The sequence below is a fragment of the Uranotaenia lowii genome, chromosome 3 (genome assembly GCF_029784155.1).
Source record: "Uranotaenia lowii strain MFRU-FL chromosome 3, ASM2978415v1, whole genome shotgun sequence".
In the NCBI taxonomy this organism is placed as follows: Eukaryota; Metazoa; Arthropoda; class Insecta; order Diptera; family Culicidae; genus Uranotaenia; species Uranotaenia lowii.
The window spans coordinates 8,114,190-8,132,990 of NC_073693.1; the positions used below are offsets into that span (position 1 = coordinate 8,114,190).

At 35.5% G+C, this 18,801-nt stretch overlaps 2 protein-coding genes across 2 annotated transcripts; one reads left to right on the plus strand and one right to left on the minus strand.

The window, feature by feature from the left end:
• Nucleotides 1–351: 351 nt before the first annotated feature.
• LOC129757333 (pupal cuticle protein-like) lies at nt 352–9,027 on the minus strand. The gene is made up of 2 exons (XM_055754521.1): nt 8,941–9,027; nt 352–1,014 (listed from the first exon to the last, which is right to left on the minus strand). Exons 1-2 carry the CDS (start codon nt 8,953–8,955, stop codon nt 571–573), a joined length of 459 nt encoding a protein of 152 aa, XP_055610496.1. The 5' UTR covers nt 8,956–9,027; the 3' UTR covers nt 352–570.
• Nucleotides 1,242–2,032, plus strand: LOC129757332 (uncharacterized). Its single transcript, XM_055754520.1, has 3 exons — nt 1,242–1,448; nt 1,513–1,758; nt 1,836–2,032. The coding sequence occupies exons 1-3, from the start codon at nt 1,307–1,309 to the stop codon at nt 1,958–1,960; spliced, it is 513 nt and encodes a 170-aa protein (XP_055610495.1). The 5' UTR covers nt 1,242–1,306; the 3' UTR covers nt 1,961–2,032.
• Nucleotides 9,028–18,801: the final 9,774 nt, after the last annotated feature.

Sequence of the window (18,801 nt, forward strand, 5' to 3'; positions counted from 1 at the left end):
TGTACATTCTAAATTAAGAAATTGCTTTTCAAATAAAAATTATTGAACAGATTGAAGACGTTACGTTTAAATCTTCATAAATACTATTTTATCTTAAATTTGAACGTAGCTCACCACTAAAAATGCTCTGGAATTTTAAATCAAAACATCCAAACGCAGTTATCTTTCGTTTCTGGATACGTCTTCGTGAGAAAAATTCCATGTATTTTAAAAACTGTTTTAAAAAAGTACAGTATGCAATAAATCCTTAAACAATATTTCAATACTATTTTGAGAGCTTGAGCACGGCTAGGTTAATCAGCTCGCTAACTGTAAAAAAAATATTCAAACAAATTATCAAAAGATTCTGGCTCATCGAACAGGGATATCATTTATTTAAAAAAAAAAAACAATACAAAAGCAGGACTTCGGACCAATACTTAGCAAGTGGTCGAGGTGTTTCCGATTCCTTATCTACGATTAGTAAATTAAATAGTCTTATCTTGGTTATTTCTACAACGATTTCTATTATAGATCACAACGCCTTTTTTAATGCTATTAACCGGTAGAGAATTTGTTAAGCGTACATTTCTAACCCAGGGTAGCCCTCAACCTGCTGATGGTAGCGTCCAGGGTCGCAATGTCCAGTCCCGAATCGGGAGTAGCCGCAGCACGGATTTCTTCCAGTGACTTTAGCACATGATCCGGTACCGGTGGCTCTCTCGGCAGATGAGCTCCCTGAGGCTGGAATCCAAACTCATCGGCCAGATATGTCACCTCAATCCTGTTGCCGTCTTCATCCAGATATGAGTAGTATCCGTTGGCGTAGAGGCCTTGTTCACTTCCCGTTTGAGACGCGCTGATTCCGTTGCTCGTTTCATATTTGTAAACGTAGGATCCTTGTGGTTGAAGGTCGAAATCGTTCACCAAGACGATGGCCGATTGATCGGCACTGCTGCGTCCTCCTCCGAATCGTGCCGATCCACGCTGAGGTGCTGCCAAGACTGCCGAAGCCAGAAGGATGGCAAGCGTTATCTGGGGAAATAAAGTGGATTTAATCAATTTGTTTTGATTATTAATTGCGTACATTGATTTGGTCTATAGTATTCGACAAATATGAGAAAAATTCTATAATATTTTGTCGGGTAATTGACGACGACACTTTCATAGGAATTTTACAACAACGTAAATAAACTGTTATTACTTCCAAGTTCCAAAGTATTTGTTTCTAATAGGGCTGATTATGAGTCACAACAAAACCTTTTACAAATGAAAATTTTACGTGCGTTCCTCTCCTCATTCGATCAGTATTGTTCGTCCGGTTACGATGCAGAAACTGTTCACACGTTACATACACTTCGAGGTCACTGCCTTCGCAGTTCTACTTCTCATGAGATCGTTCATCATGGTGCATAGTGTTTTAACGGATCCAGAACTGGATGAAATGATGAACTATTTGTGGGAGTTCAGTAAGCACTTTATTAAAAGTTCAATCTAGTTCCAAAAGCCTCATTCTCAACATCTCCTCAACAGCTAGTGACTTCCGGTTTCTTCGAGAGGTCGTAATTCCCTGTGAGATTTTATACGTTACGGCAGTGCTGTTGCTTTTCTATGGAATGCGACGTAAGGATGAACGATTCTTCTTCGCACTTATGATGGCCGTATTTGTCGATTGTGGAGTGATGGTGTTCGGGGAAATAAATGCTATGTGGAACGAATCCGACATGGGCTGGACATGGTCAATGTTCTTAAACCCAATGCGGCTGGTGTCTCAAGTGTGTAGGTATCATTTTCGAATTAAATCGTTATTGTTCAATTGTTTAGAACTACTAACTTTAATTCGTCTTCAATTATAGATGAGCTTATTCACTGCGTCGTGACGATAATTTTACTCAGCCAAATATACTCCACGGATAGGAACGCTCGAAACCAGTGTGCGCGATTCCGAGTAAAAGAAGATGAGATGAAGCTTATAGATTGATTGTTGACTAATATACTCAGCGTGATAACAGTTCAATTCCAGGTAGTAAAGTATTCTATAAAATAACAAAAACTATTTTTTGTTTGTAAACATCCACGCTCGAGGTGGACTTCAAAGTAGTGCATAACTCTTGTGCTAAAGACAATTCGAGTGAAATTCCTCACTTTTTATATGATAGATATACGTGAAAATTAAGATTCGTAATCTTCCTTAATCAATCTATGATATATTTTGAAATTTATGGTCAAATACAAGCTTTTGAACTGGAATATTGATTGAATGCCTTTTTTTATAATCATCGCTTGGAAAATTCATCATTCTCCTGTTAGCGCAATTGAAATAAAGGAAAAATTGTATCCGCAAGCTCTTTAAAAAATAAGCGAGAATATCAGGCAATGCGTTCTTGTGCCAGACACTGTGAATTGAAAAAGATTAATGATTAAGGTTTTTGTAGAGATAAGGTGAACGATATGCAGGAAATAAATAAAATCAAACTAAAATAAAATAATGATTATATTCGACAACCCTGATGATAGGTTAATTAAAAGAATTTCTATGGCAACGTTTGTTATTTTGACAACACTAAGCAGAACAAAACAAAGTCACTCATTCTTCTTGTGAGTGACAGACGTGGCTGAGTGAAATTACGACAAAGGAGTAGCTGGTAGAATAAGCACTGAGAGCACAGATTGTCAAGGCTTCTGCTACAAAAAATTGGTTCCTGATTGAGCCACCCAGTGCACTGCAGTGGTTCGAAAGTGGAAAAAGTGGAACTTTTTTACTAACGTCTTTGTATTTCATTTTAGCTCAAAAACATCTTCAAACTTAACTTGAAATCATCAAAAATTGATCAAGTTGACTATAAAAAAAAAACTCTTAACTTTTTCTTTCAAAAGATAGAGAATATTTTGTTCTACAAAGTTGTACAATAAGAAAATATATGAAACTTTGTTGAAAACACCAAACACCGTTTATTGCAAAAACGTGCAAGTCAATTTTCAAAAGTAATAGATCACATTGAAGCTTGAACAAAGTGCAACAAATTGGGTTTGACGCCATTTGTTTCCACGCGATCATATTTAAATACAACTAGCATATATTTGATGTGTTTTGTGTGTTTCCATACAAAAAATTATTTTCGACTGCCTTAAGCCAGAATTCTGCGTAGCACGGAAATCATTTAGCTAGGAAACGTCGTAAAATGTTATAATCTTGTGCAAAACGTGTGATTTAATTATTTCAATAAATGTTTAGAACATTTAATTCATGTAAATCCTCAACGAATAATAGTTAAGTTAAAAAAAAATATTTCAAAGAAACTTTCTAATAACTTTCAAAATAAAACCCCGAAAACTCTGCTTTGAATAGAGATAGATTTTTGGTATTTTCAACAAAGTTTCATATTTTTGCGTATTCGGCAACTTTGTAGATCAAAATCATGCTCTGTCTTTTGAATAGAAAAAAGTTCATAGTTCAAAGTTCATTCATTTTTTCATAGAACACTTTTGATATTTTTTATGCTATCAAGTTATTAAACATGTTTTAAGGAGCAAATGTTCTGAAGACACTTTTGAGCTAAAATAAAAGACAACTTTTTGCCCTTTCGAACCACTGTGCACCGATAGAAAGACAGATTGGCCCAGGAAGCGCAGGCTTCTAAGGCTGCTGATACAAAAAAAAAGATTCTGATTCGGCTTCCGGTAGAAAGGAAACGTCGAATTGACACAGGAAGCGCCGATTTTTATGGCTGCTGCTACGAAAAAAAAGTTTCTGATTCGGCCTCCGGTAGAAAAAGACGGATTAACTCGAAAAGCGCAGATTTTTAAGGCTGTTGCTGCTGATTGTTTGTGTTTGTTTTCATTTGGCCCTCCGGTAAAAATGATGGATTAACTTAGAAAGCGCGGAATTTCAAGGCTGCTGCTGCTAATGGTTATTATTGATTCGGCATTCTGGTGGAAAAGGCGGTATGTTGCTAAAAATATTTTCGGATGCATCCGGCTTTGGTAAAAAAAAAGCGGAAGGAAAGGCACAGACCCGGAAGGTTGTTGCTAATGTTTTCAGATTGGATGAAGGATTTGCAGATAATAAATAAAATTTTAAGATTCGAAAAGCCTTAGCTAGGAATGGAATGTTAAATTGAGAAGGATACTTGAAAAATATCATTTTTTTAAAGAGTACAACAATAGTAAAAGTTTTAACTTTATGAAGAGATCAATCTCCATAATTTATGTTTGTTACTTAATTAATCGGCATTATCAGTGAAAAGTGATGTCTTTTTTAGTAAGAACAACTCAAGTTTATGAAATTTTACAGACGGAACTTATCTGAGTGATCACATACCATCTTTTGGTTCGTTGCAACTCTATCTGTATCTACCACTTCATACTAGTTAACCCGTGCCGAACAAAAAATTTGGTATGCGAAGATAAAGCTTATAATAAATCCTACCCACTCATTTTCACCATCTTTCATTTCTTCTAACTTCTATTCGTCTATAAAATTTCATAATCCTAAGATGTTCTTACTTAAAAGGACTTAATTTTTCACCAATAATTCCGATAAATTGAGTAAATAAGTTAAGTAAAAGATACTCACTATTGGGAATAGAGGTGAGAAGGAATGTAGAGATGTGATGAGGGATGTACAGGAAACAAATCGAATTAAATTTTTACCTCAACCTTTACGTCAACCAAACACACAAAAAAAAGTCTGTCAGTTTGGGGGGGAGGTGGTAATCCCAAAATTTGTTAAATGGTAAACAAGATTCGTATAAGGAACATTTTAGTAACAAATTACCCAAGTAACATTTCAAGTTTGATTGCACGCTACTAGATCAAGTTTAAGTTTTATAAGAGGTTTAAAGCGTCTTACAAATCAATCCGTAATACTTGGGTAGAGAACTTATTTTTATCGATGGTTCAAATCCTTGAATTTATTCCTAAATCTGGTCAATTTAGCTTAGGCCGGAAAAAATTTCAAATCCTTCTTCTGTCACTCGGAGTTGGAACATCGCGAGGGGGGAAGATAAAAAATTAATGTGAAAAACAAATACATTTTAAAAAATTGCACGAAACCTATAAACCTATAAATCAAGTAATTTTTGAACGAAAAATTCAATTTAATCAAGAAAACAAAAGGTGAAAAAACTCCAATCTTCCACAATCTGTTTTTTGCTCTTGTAATCTTTCGAATGTTTGATAAATTTTTCAAAATTGATGGGGGTGACAAAAGATGAAAATGAATATTTGTTCCAGCCTTATTTGATTTGAACAAAGAATAAGTTTTCATAAGAAAACCTTCGATTTGTTAAAAAAAAACTTTTTGGATGCTCAAATCATATAAGCTTTGTTTATCAAACTTTCGAGAAAATTCAAAGATTTTAACCATTAACGAAAATAAATTAAATTTTCAATAGTAAAATAGATTGATTAAAAACAATTCGGTTCAAACCTCATACTTTCAATCTCGATACAATTTCTTGAATAAAATCCTGTGGATGTTTTTTTAAAATAAAAACTAACTGACTTTGGTTTCAAATAACAATCAAAATTATGAGTCTGCGATGCATTGCAATTTTTAATCTGAATTTTGAATATTAAATCTGAGCCTGAATTCTTAACCAGAATATAAATGCTCATTATGAGTTGAAATTATCAAGTTTAGTAATCATGGAATTTGGATCATGAAAAACGATTTCTGAATTTAGATTCCTGATAAATATTTCGATATCAGCCAAGAATTGAAATATGTTTCAGAGCCCTCAATCCTCAATCAAGTATTTTATTTTTGATTGCTTGGGTTTCACTCTAAATTCATTATTTCATTATTTTATTCTTAATCTGAATTTAAAATGATGAATCTTATTTTGAGTTTTCAATTCTGGATTGCCATGCTCACGATTTTCGATCAAACGAATAGTTTTTTAAGTACACGCATTTGAAACTGCCCAGGTTTTAAATGGTCATATCCTTAATAGTTTTTTTTTTTTTCATATGAGTTATGTTCCATACGAGTTTCGAAAACGATGGATATAATATGGAATGAAATGCAGAACCAAATTTGAATAACAATTCCAAAACACCTTTCAAATTGTATTTTCTAATGATGATGCGTACTGAAAATCAAGAATTCTAAACTAGATGCAAAATGTGAATTATAAAAACAGAAGTACAATTTAGATTTAGATAATTGTGATCCAGAACCCTAAAATGTGTTTAATCTATTAAAATTTTGTGTTCAGAAATGAGTTTCTATCATCATGAGAGAAAATTTTGGAAATCTGAAGCATAATTCTGGTTTTAGTTTTCGAAGTTTTGCCATTAGTTCTGAGTAAAGATTGTGATCTTGAATCTCGAATAACCTTACTCAATCATCTTACTCAATACAAGATTATTAATCTTGAATAACCTTACTCAATCATCAAAATTTGGTAAAGAATTAAAAAATTTGAATATATAGTAGAACAGTTTGCTTGCTTTTCCTAGACCTTCATGAAGTTGGGAAGGGGTTTAACCCCCTAAGCCCCTCCCCCCCCCCCCTCGTTCGAGAGGCGTTTTTGTCTAACTCGTGATTTAAATTTTTGGACATTTTTAATTTAAATGTTTTTTTAAACAGATATACCAAATCTTCCTAAAACATCCCCTATTTTTAAGCCCATAATGGTCTCAGATAGCGCAAAAAGCATATTATTTTGTATGTCATGTATAGGGAGTTTGATTTTAGAGATCTATTCGATCAGGCAAAATGGAAGTTTCGAACACCCGAGTAGATTATGATGGCAAAACGATACAGGGTAGGATGATTCACTAATTTTAAATGATATTTGCTCACGTAAGAACTTTTACTAGGGTGGTTCTTTTTATTTCTCTCAGTTTCTATGTCGGGTTTCTTACGGTTCATACGGTTTCTCATTGCTCTCGGATGCTTTCTTGATCAATTGCCCCGCATCGTAATGAACTGGAGTATTCGAGGGAGGGATCGGACTTCCTTGGGTAATGTTATTTTCCAAGAAAGTCTGATGATGTTGTCGATCCAAAACTGGTTCCTGTTGTTTGAGGACACCGCCTTAAGTACACTCTGACGAAACTTACGCCGAGGCAGACTTCAGACAGCTTCCTTGAAAAGAGTAAAGCTTAGTTCATTTAGAAATGAGACACTTTCTTTTTCTGATAGCTATCGGATTTTAACAGCATTTTGTAAGTAGAACCTATTTTTTTTTTTAATTTTAAAAGTAATGCGTTTATGATATACATATATATATATAGGATGCAAGAGATGCCTTCTTTGTATATTCATCCATTCATCGTGTCAATCGTTATGTCACATTGACTGAATTGGAGCTTCCACAGATCGGCAGCTTCCTCGAGTACTAGAAATATTTTTTTTTTTCAATTTTTTTCTCCTCGTTCAACCCCAAAAATACAGGAAACCTGCTAGGTGCGTGCTAAAAATATCTCCCCACTAATGATTCAAATATTTTGCGCACGGTTTGACCACCGTATGTTTTTTCGGTGGGTAGCTTTTCTACCTTCTAGAAATTCATTTAGAAATGAAACACTTTCTTTTGCTGATAGCTAATTTCCTAGTTATGGGATGTACGAAATTTTGACAGCATTTTGTTGCCAGTAAGTATTTAGTACTATCCGACCTATTTTTTCAAATTTTAAAATTAATGCGTGTTTGAGATATTTACAATGCGAGAGATGAAGAAAAGAAATATTTTGCACAGTTTCCACAAATATTTTGCAAATGTTCACAAAGTGCAAATCATGCGTTGAAGTGAAGCAAGGATCATCAGGGCAGTCAGGGCTCATACCAGCATTTTTAATTTTTACAAACAACCAGCTGGTGCTGGGTAAAGAATCACACGAGTAGTTTTAAGCTGTCGATAACACAAAGCCCTTAGCTCACATTTTCATCTATTCGTTTCTTCTACCCAAAGCGCTCTAGCTTTGAGCTTTCTTCCATAAAATGTCATTTCTGTCTTAATTACTCTCCAGTGAGAATAAAAAATTTCCGATATGCAATAAACTTAAATGAGAGTATATCCCAGCGGCGATCAAAATTAGATACAAATTTTTAATAAGCGAAAAACTAAGTGTAGATCGCTGAAATGTTCTGCAAACTTTTCTCCGATGAGCTAAAAGTGTTGTCTAGCTATGAGTCATTAAAACTTACCTCAAACAAAAAATTTTCTTAAGTTCCAGATTTCATAAGCAGTATAGCCGGTACCGAGGCAATGAGTCAGATGACTTCTGATGGACGACAAAACTTGTTGAAAAACCCTATTTCAAACAAATTCCAGCGGTTGAATGCTATAACATTTCTGCTCGTGGCAAGGTCCCTAGCAGATTAAAGTATGATTTGCCGGTTGTTTTGTAAAAAAAAAATATAATGATTCGCCAAGACTCTGTGGACACATCAAAACAACAATTTTCAAAACTTAAACTTTTGTTTACACTGTATTTGTTGATTGATCTAAAATCACTCAATTTTTTTAAATGTAGATTTTTTGCAAGTTTGTTGCATGCAAGATTTTGTTCACATTTGTTCAAATTTGTTGAAAATTTGGATTATTTTTAATTAAACCCCTGCGTCACTTAAAGCGTTTGATTGTTTTTTTTTTGTGAAATATCTCTTACATTGAATTCATGGCAAACATTCATTCGCTATCTCGCAAAGCCCAGCAAGGGAATTTACAATAAACAAGCATCACCCTAATGTGAGTCGTTTTGGAACACTAGTCCAAAAATCTCAGGGAGTATCAACTGTTCACTGATCACTTATCTACCATCGATAATGTATAAAACCTTTATGAAATTGTTTTAAGATTACAAAAAACATCTGATGCACATTTTTATTCACTCGTATTAAAAACCTTAAACTCAAGACGTTCAATCACTTAAAGAAGTAGTCCATTTCAATCACTTCTCGTTGACATCGTCTCCACTTTGTATCCAAAAAACCACTCTCAAACTCACCGTTCTGAATGCCATGCTGCGAGATGAAAGGAATTAGTTATTTTCCCGAAAAGAAAATCACCGATTTAACTACAATCCTGATCGGCAATAAACTGACCAGAACAAATCAGGTTCTGGTAGCTTTTATACGACGCGCCACCAGTTCAAAAGTGAAAATGGATCATCTCTTCGATATTCTCCACCAAAAAGCTAGAACTACCTACCAACCATCTCTTCGAACTGTACCAGGAAGATATAAACAAACGATCGCAAAACCTTAAGACAGCAACAAAAAAAAAAAACGAGCAGCCATCCCCCTTCTACCAAATTTTCCACGATTCTTCGAAAGCTTGCAGGTGATAAAAAACTCGAACTTCTAGATCGAAAACGGCTCCACCACTTGAGGAAGCAACACACAGAAATCGTGCCCCCCTTTGAAGATCGAAAAAAAGTTGTCCCTGGTGTGACGAAAATTAATGTCTCTTCTTATGCACTTTGCCCATTTTAAGTTGACACCAGAATTTGCTCCGACCGATGATCAAGAGCGTGAGCTTGAGGCGTTGAGTAATTAATCCGGATAGTCATCGGCGCATCGGTCACTTTCGATTGCATTAGCGAAAATGAAAGTATTTGTGCGTCTAGGGTACGAGAAATGTCATCATCGTGAGCCAGGTCTTTTCGATCTTCAACAGTTTTGTGTTAATTCCATATTGAACTACATTCCGAACTGTCTTTCAACTTTGAAGAGGATGAAGTGAGTGACCTGTCAATTGAGAAATATGGCAAACTCAACATGTTTTATGTTAAAAGGTTGAGGTTACGAGGATCATACATCAAACATGAACTTATCAAACTCCAAATAATAGAATCAAGTCAAAAATACATTCTAGAAAATGCATAAAAAAAGTTTAGGTTGGCTAATCTCGATCACTTATTTTTTTTTATTAGATACATAAAATTATACAAATTGGATTTTCTTTTATCAAATGCACTCTAGTTTTGCTCTATTCTTTTTATTATAAATTTCATATCTCAATTCATATAAAATTAATATGGATTTGTTACCCTGGTCGATCAAAATGGTATTGGACACCCTGATGTTGCTAGAATGCGCCTTAAAGTATAGTGTGCGTTTGAACTCTATTTTAATGAATTGTCTCTCAAATAAGACGTGTGAATTTCCTCAGAAAATGGTCACCTTCATGGCGACCGTGAAATATAGTTATACCGGCTTCTAAATAAGGTAAGTTTTGGTTTTATGAGACCGTAAATGAGACCAAAAATGGCTGACACGAAGCAAAGCTGCAGTAACCTCTATGAAAAAATATATTCATTGTCTACCGAAGCTACTAACCAATATCTGGTCAATTTGATTACCTGTCAAACTCAACAAAACTAGAGCAAATGTTTCTCTAACTTTGATTTGCATGCATAATGTAGTAGAAATTGGGAAAATGAAGAAAAAAACAGAAAAAGGTACTGCAAATTATTCTCTTTGAATATTTTTCGATACTATATAAACTCAGATCAGAAAAGTTATTAAGGGTAAATGAAACATGTTAGTGATTTTTTTCTATAAAGACAACACTTGAAATGAATGTTTGATCACCGAAGTTATATAATAGCATGGACAGGGCCGTAGGAAGACTTGCCTCATAAGGGGGGTTTTGGTGACAAATTTTTTCCTATCACACCACATCACATTTCAAATCATTTCTTTCGAAAAAAGGTCCTAAAAGTGTTAAGTTTTTTTGAAACCTCAAAAAATGAATGAGCTTTATATGAAAGAAAAACTTGTTTGGGCTCAAAGCAGATTTATTTTTAACTCTTGTAAACTCCATACATTCAGATTTAAGTTTTTTTAAGTATCTGCGATATAAACAATGTTAAACAACAAACCAATAAAATGTATTTACTGAACCCGAAGATGAAGTACAGTTTATTTTATCAACAATAAACTGTTATTAATAATTTATTTTATTATTGAAATCCTGTGAAAAAAATTAACTTAGATTTTTCAAGGAATGCAATATTGAAAATGAGTTCAGATCTTATAACAGTGGTTTTAACCTTTGATTTAGAACGCCTTTTAAACACACATTCTTTTCAAAAGGCTGTTGAATTCAAAAACACCAAAAAATGGGTTCATTTATGCTTCCATAATTTTAAATGCAAATCAGTAAAAAATTTTACATTTTTTCAATCGCCAGGGATTAGCTTTTTCAACACCTACACATATATTTGAATAAATGTTAAAAATAGAGCCTAACTTCAGGGGCAAAAACAGTCAAAGACATTTTAAAAAAATTCTTGATTTTCAACGAAAATAGAAAGCCCTTTTCTTTTTATCCAAACACATCAGCAGCGTTCAAATCGGCCTTCAAATTTTCAAAAAACAATTAGGAAAAGATAGCTTTCTAATCTTTTCCTAATTGTTTTTTGGAAGTTTGAAGGCCGATTTGAACGCTGCTGATGTGTTTGGATAAAAAGAAAAGTGTTTCTTTTGAGCCAGACAAAAGTTTGCTTTACTTGTCCACTTTACTTTGAAAACCAGGGTATGTCCGAATAAACCCGAGGAATCTGGAAATACATCAATTTCTCGTATTTATTGAACAGAGAATATATTTCGGCAGTTCTAAATAACTAGTTAAAACATTGAATTTATTAAAAAAAAGTTTTTGTTCGAAAACTTGGTGTAAAAGTGACAACGACAAAGAATCTATAAAACCGAATAGCTCCAATAAAGAAACGCGACGAAAAGAATCTGAATGTTCATGAATGTTTTGCAACACACATCACACATCATTTAGAAAAAAAAATATGTTTCGCAAACTGTTGACAGTAGCAAAATCATCGACAAAAAATGACATATTTATTTTGGAAGCAAAGGATAGTTATCTGAAAGTTTACGAGATGTGAAGAATAATCTGAAGTCCAGCTAACCAACGCCTATCGAAAGTGAAAATCTTTCTTAATTATTTTTAATTTTTGCAGCAAGAATCTCTCAAGTGTGTCGATTAAAGTACTTAGTTTTTGGGTCTTTGATTTTACAACTGCTGATTCAAAATATTCTACCTTAAAAATTAAAAAATATCATAAAGGAAAGGGTCCCTATGCAATAGAGTGTTAAATTCTTCATTTACAATTTTCCCGGGATCTGGAGAATAATCGAGAAAAGGATCGTCAGATTTCCCGGTTCCCCGGAACGATAAATTGGCCGGGAAAAGAGCACTCTAGTTCAGATATAGGTTAATTGAATGTATTAGCCAAACAAAAATAGTAGGAGAAACATATTCCCTGATCATCTCGCATGTACGCAGGAGGGTTTAACAAAGTTTTACACTGCTATACAACTTTTTATGATAAATGTTAATTTTCAAGTCCAAAAGAATAATTTAGATATTTGGATTCCCATTAGTTGGAGTCGTGATGTACCATACGGGCGTGGTGCAAAAAATTGCTGCCTTCACTTTCTTCGCACAGCATTTAGACAGATCATAAGGAGCAACGAGTGGCAAAATCATGGTCCAAGAGTCCAGATCGCACAGCTGGGTTGTAGGATAGTTTAACGAGAGAAGGAAGGAGGGAGGGGCTCCCCCATACTACATAGTAGCTGGGAGGGGTCAACGGTCATACTGCGGTGCAAAATTCCGCAACCTGCACACAGCATGTCGTATTGCGAGCAAAACGGCTCGGAGTGTTTATATTAAACCTTGTCGATGAAAAGATTTTTTTTTCTTTTGGGTAACGGAATTAAATTTTTTTTTAAGTTTTTAGAAATAAAAATGGTTTAAAATTTCTAATCAAATTTTATGAACTACCTACCTACTTCCTAAAATTTAGATCGACAGTAAAATATATTTAACAATCGAAAATTAAAATTGACAAAGTCTTATGAAGCAACTCTAGCCTTGGCCCATCGGATGATCGCGATTGTATGTCGTAGAGGTCCAGGTGAAAGTGGTCATAAATCAGCCGAACCAGGTTCCTCCGGGGGTCTCCCGGTCTGTTAAAGACCGACCTGAGCGGAACCGGCGGGCAAGTTCGTCTCAAATATACATAACTCACAACAAGAAAACCCCCATCCACCCACAATACCGAATCGAAGAAATTTGTCCCTTTCCCCGTTCGTGTGGAGTCACGCTTGTTGGGAAGTTGGGACCCAAAGACATCGACGGCAAGTCTTGCTCAAATAGAGACACGCACGCACAGCTGGAAGAAAAGTCTGCGGCCTGGGGGCAAATCATTAATTCGTTTTGCCGTTTTTTGCTGTTTGTTGTTGTTGTTGTCTGCACAGTAATGAGATTACACCGAATTGTGATGGTATGAGCGCTAATTGAATGGCACTTAGCACGGACTCGGGACATCTATCTTGGCTTTTTCAGATGGAAATTGTCGGCATTCCTTTAACCGAATGCGCAGATTGCCTGCATACGATCGCACTTCGATCCGCCCGCAAGGGCTTCGGTATGATTTATTTGAGTTTTCTCTCTGTGTTGTTTGACCGCCCCTCAGGTGGGAATCTCGGTGGACATCTGCTTGCCCCGGTGGATAAGCTAAGGGCCAACGGATTTTAAATGTTTATAGGCAGAAGATCCTATCAGATCAGATTGAAGAAAAAAATCCCAAAGAAAGACAGTCGTCCATCAAATGTTGCAACCCTTAATGGAATGGCTAGCTGATGATTGTTGATGGATTATGGATGGCAATTTGCATAAAACTAACGAGTGAATCTCAAATGATTTACCTCACCTCTCCTTAGGCTAGTCTAGAAACCATAAAAGTCTTTTGAACTCTATGGACGACAATCAATCAAAATTTACCTTACCAAATCATCCGGAAACTTATTTCGAATTAATTTATTCGAAATTATTACAAGCTTCTGGTAAGTGGTTCAGCATCACAAATTTACCAGAAGAAGTAGTCAGAAATTTTAAGCTTCAATTTTTTTCATTAATTATCATTTGTCTGTGTATATAAAACAGTGCCTGCCACGAGAGTGCCCTGGGCAGGCCGAGAAAAAAGACCTCCTTAGGCTTAGGAATTAGATTTCCGCAGAACCGGAGGAAGATGATGCCGGTCTTTTACGTTTAGGCGCGAGATCACTAAGGGTCTCGGGTGAAATCCTTGGATGTTCACGAACACTGTAAGTGAACCGACCTAACTCACGGACGTGGTCTGATAAAGAAGAGAACGACTTCTCCGGAAATAAGCTTCCTCTTCGCCTTCCATTTTCTCTTTTTCTTTTCTAATTTTTATCCTCTGTTAATTGACAGCAGCCAGTAGTAAAAATGTAGCCTACTGTGCTGCCATGATATGACGAAGTGACGATCATCCATTTTTGTCGATTTTGAATTTTCGACGTCATTTTATTCAGGGTTTTAAAAGCATTTAAATGCTTTAAAAATTTTTCTGAAACACCAAATAGTTTCGAGTAAATTTGGAAAAACGAAGTGACTTATGAGCCATTTTGACATCGATCTGACTAAAAGGTATCAATCCATTCATGTTAGTGGTACGGAAAATCTCCAGCAGCTCTTATAATTTCGAAGTGATATTTATTTCTTGAAATTTGAAACATATGTATGCCTTTCTCGATACGATTTTTTTTTTAATGAAATGAGACCCTTCCTACCTCAGGAAAAATGGGGGGAGGTTACATTCCAATTAGCTGTTAAATTTATCACATTAATAATTTTTTATTTTAGAAATTTTGATAAATAAATATGCAACGTTCTTCAAAACACAAATGAAGGAATTTTGCTTCCTTGACAGCTTACCTTCTAAAGTACGTAAATGCGGCGACGTTTTGCAACGTATTGCTGTATGTTAAAAGGTATAATCACTATTTCATACCTTGACTATGGTTCCCAACAACTCTTTTCATTTCCCCGGTATCCTTAAAAAGATCTGTACGGACGCAGGATTCCGTTATTGTTGTCCCAGGAATTGGGTCCCAAACGGCTGACGAAAACGAAGGAAGCAGGAAGCAACAATGGTCATCAATCGACCAGCGATGGCGGAGCAGAACAAAGACCGAGAACTGATGAACTTTCGGGATGCAGAAAACACGTCCGTTGCGCGCGATTAGGTTTTCAAAGTGATCTTTATTGAAGCATAAATATATACATGTCACTTACGAGCTATGGTTTGAATTCACGTATCACTTTTTCGTCTCACTCTTAAAACTATGGTGTGAGTGTGCAGTGTTGGCAATTCAATGTTTTGTGTTGTGTATTGTGAAATTGTGTTTGGTGAAATTCATGTTTTATGTGTATTATTTACAAAGAATTTCTTCCCTTATGTCTAGTTCACTTAACATTTTTTCGTAATTTTCGTATTTCTTCGTATTTTGTTTGTAATTCATTGATGTCTTCGTATTTTATTGTAATTAATTGTTGTGGACCGCTGTTCGTTGTGACTGCGCCGGAACAAGATCTTTCCCCTCGCTCAAATATACTTGAATGAATTTCCACGCACTGACCATTTTAATGGAACAATAACAAATGTTTTATTCCTTTGATTCGAATATTTACACAAGCCTACTAACTGCCATAATTGGTAGGACATTAGTCATTTCGTCGTAGAATCGTTAAAAAAAATTCACGTTTTTTACGCCGAAGTGCCTAATGTGTGTTTGAAGCTAATGTAGGCAAAGTAAGAAGTTTTATATCAAAAGGCAAAATTTTAGGTACATTTTTGAATAGATTGTACAGATTTTATTTCATTTCAAGTCGCGAAGATTTGAAAAGTAAGAAAAAAGAGAAAAACCCTTTTACTGTCGAAAACCAAAAATGATACGTCACTGCTATCTGGTTAAGAGACCCTCCAAAAAACATTTTTTGCTAAAAAAAACGCTGAAAAATATCGTGGTTGAATTTTTAATCAGTAATCTGGCTGAAAAAAGGCCACCAAAATTCTCTAAGAAGCATGTTTCCAGGCCTTTATTATCTTGATTTGGAGAAATAATTCAGCAATTCTGTCATAAGACGTCAATAAAGTATTTCCTGAGACAGATTGTGATAGGGTAACTTTTTTTGTTTTGGAAAATGTAAACACCAACTGGTCGCCATTTTGATGTTTGAAGATAAGCGCTGTTCAATGCTTTTTTTAACACTTTTTTAATTAAAAGCATTAACATACCTTTATATCTTTACTTGTTATGAATTTTCAACAATTAAATAAAGAATTTATCAATCGAAAACGCTCACTGAAGGAGATAGTAAGTTGCTACCGAAATACCGGTATCTAAACTTTTCATTTGTCGTGGTTGAATTAAAAGGATTCTTTCTATTACTTTGATTCAAAGAATTTATATTCTCCTAACCAAGGTGCGCTTGCAAAACCACTACAATTGCATTGCCCATGGTTGGTCCGCACTTCTCAAATCCGACAGTGCGCTGTGTAAATCGCACCGTTATCTTCTACGATTTGTAGAGCACCACACCTTATTCCGAAATGCTCTACACTCGTTTCCGAGTACAGCCGAAGCCAAGTGCCGAGCAAAACCAGTGCCCCAATAGCAACACTACTGTGTGAGTAGGATAAATCCCGAAACACACAACTGAAGTGCATTTTTTTTCCTTCTCTTCCTACCACAGTAGGCAAACAAACAGCACGAAACGATATTGTTTCTTCTTTTTCCTTTTCTTGTTTGGAAAGGACCCAACCTACAGGCTACTGAGTTGCTTTAGCGCTGCTCCCCTACACTTAATGTGATGAATTTTTTCTCTTGCTCTCACCTTGGCGAAGCCTTCTCTGCTCTTCGATTGGGTGTACGCCCGGCGTCTTAACAGAGCAGGGCAAGTGTTTCAGAACGAAAAGTTCACTGAGTTGCATTTTTTAAGCCCCTCGGGGAGAAATGGACAACCATGGGCATTGCCAATTTTATTTCGCTACTATCTAGTCATTGATCATGCGTAATGTTGTTGCTATGTTTACCCTATCACGATATGCCGAGAAAATGTAAACATGAGAAATCAGCTGTTCGTCTGACAAGTTGAGAAATGCCTTATTGCCGATATAAAATTCTATCACGGCGTGTAAATTTAGATCGAAAGCGATGCACGAAAATGGAACGGCTTATTGTCGTGTAAAAATACATAGTGATGTAAAATGTGAAAATTCATTCTGGATTTTGGCAGTTTTTTGTAAATATTCAGTTTTCAAATATTTAAAAATGAAAAAAAATACGATGATTATTATTATTGAACATTTATTTTAAAATATAGCATTAAAAATAAAAACCTTCACCCACTACCACTGGTGCGCCCAGTTGTATCAGAAGTTGACCACGACCCTGATCCACCCTGGTCAGCGTCTCATCAGTCGAATTGTTGAGAGGAATTCCTTTTCGGTCATCCGGATCCACGTCACTGTAATAAAATAAAGAAAAACTGTTAGATTTAAACACCTTTAGCTCTTTTTGTATTTCACATAATTTACCGTCATCCGTCCGGAATTTTGTGGCTTTCTCGGGCTTTCATGATTTTGGATTCGAACAACCGCCGCTATCAGCTAACAGCACATTCAGAACATCTTGCTCGTACGGTGTCTGTGCAGAGCCTCGCCCTCAAAGTTAGCTGCCGAATGCTGACGGTACGATCTTCTGCGATCTTAGGACAGCGGCTGGGGCTGTGACTCCCATTTCCGAAACACTTTTCACATCTTTTGGATGATGCTACAAAAAAAAAACCATCATCTTGAGTGAAAATTTACTTACTTTAGCCGCGAAAGAAACAAAACCAATGGATCTGTCAAATTTTACATCGTTTATGGTGTAAAATTATATCCCAACGTTCCTTTCTAGACCATGCTGTGTAAATTTATTGTAAAGGATTTAATTTTACACTTTTTATTTTGAACTGATGAAAAATAGACCAAAAATAGTTTGAAATTTCATCGTTTTTTAATTACACTGGGGAAAAAATAGATGCCACACATTTTAGATTGCGTATACTTTTAGAAATTTTTTGCTGTGTAGAACACTGAAGATTTTGTCAGTGTTGTGGATGGGAGTGTGAACGAGATATGTTCATTTTTGTATGGTAGAGTTCCAAACTGAGCGGATGGAGAATATGAATATGGTATAAGAATTATATTTTCAATGTTATATTACCGATAATGGGAATGATTTTTTCAGCCTGGTCATTTACTAAGATCAACGATTATTTTCACAGCATTACTGCCACTTTCTCATACGTTTTAAATAATGTGTGAGGATTTTGGTGTGTATGACCCAAAGGACTGAAGCAACTGTCAAATCACATACAAACGGACCGTACTGACTTTTTGGAACCAGAACGTCAGTTCCCCTTTGATTTCAATGGCATTTTTGTACCAAAACGTCAGTGCGGTACTGAAATGTCAGTTCGGAAATTTGCTTCTCTTTCAGCCCTTTGGTATGACCAGGCTGTAAAGCAATATTCCCATTAGAAAAACAGTATGATATTTAAATTATTGGTTGTAACTTGAAGTCAGTTTTTCTGCAAACATTCTACGAAGCACGAAGAAAAAGTGATTTTTACCTGCTTTGATAAGTACTCTTGTTCCCATTTTGTTAGAAAGGCGCAATACCTGCAAACGCGAGTGCAGTTGTTCGACCATTGCACACTGGTACAGAACATCAATCTAGCGGAACTAAATTAATAGCGCCCAGGGATGAAAAGATAGACTTTTGGTGTCTTCGACAACATTGCATAGTTTTACAAGGCGCATATTTTGAAATAAAATACAGAGTCAAGGGGTCCACCAATAGCAAGATAAAAATGCTAACTTTTGACGTAGAATTACGTCTTACGGCAACACTATAGGGGTGCAAATTGAAAATCGTGAACGATTCAAGCGTCACGAAAAAATCCTCTTTAACAGACATCTCTTCCG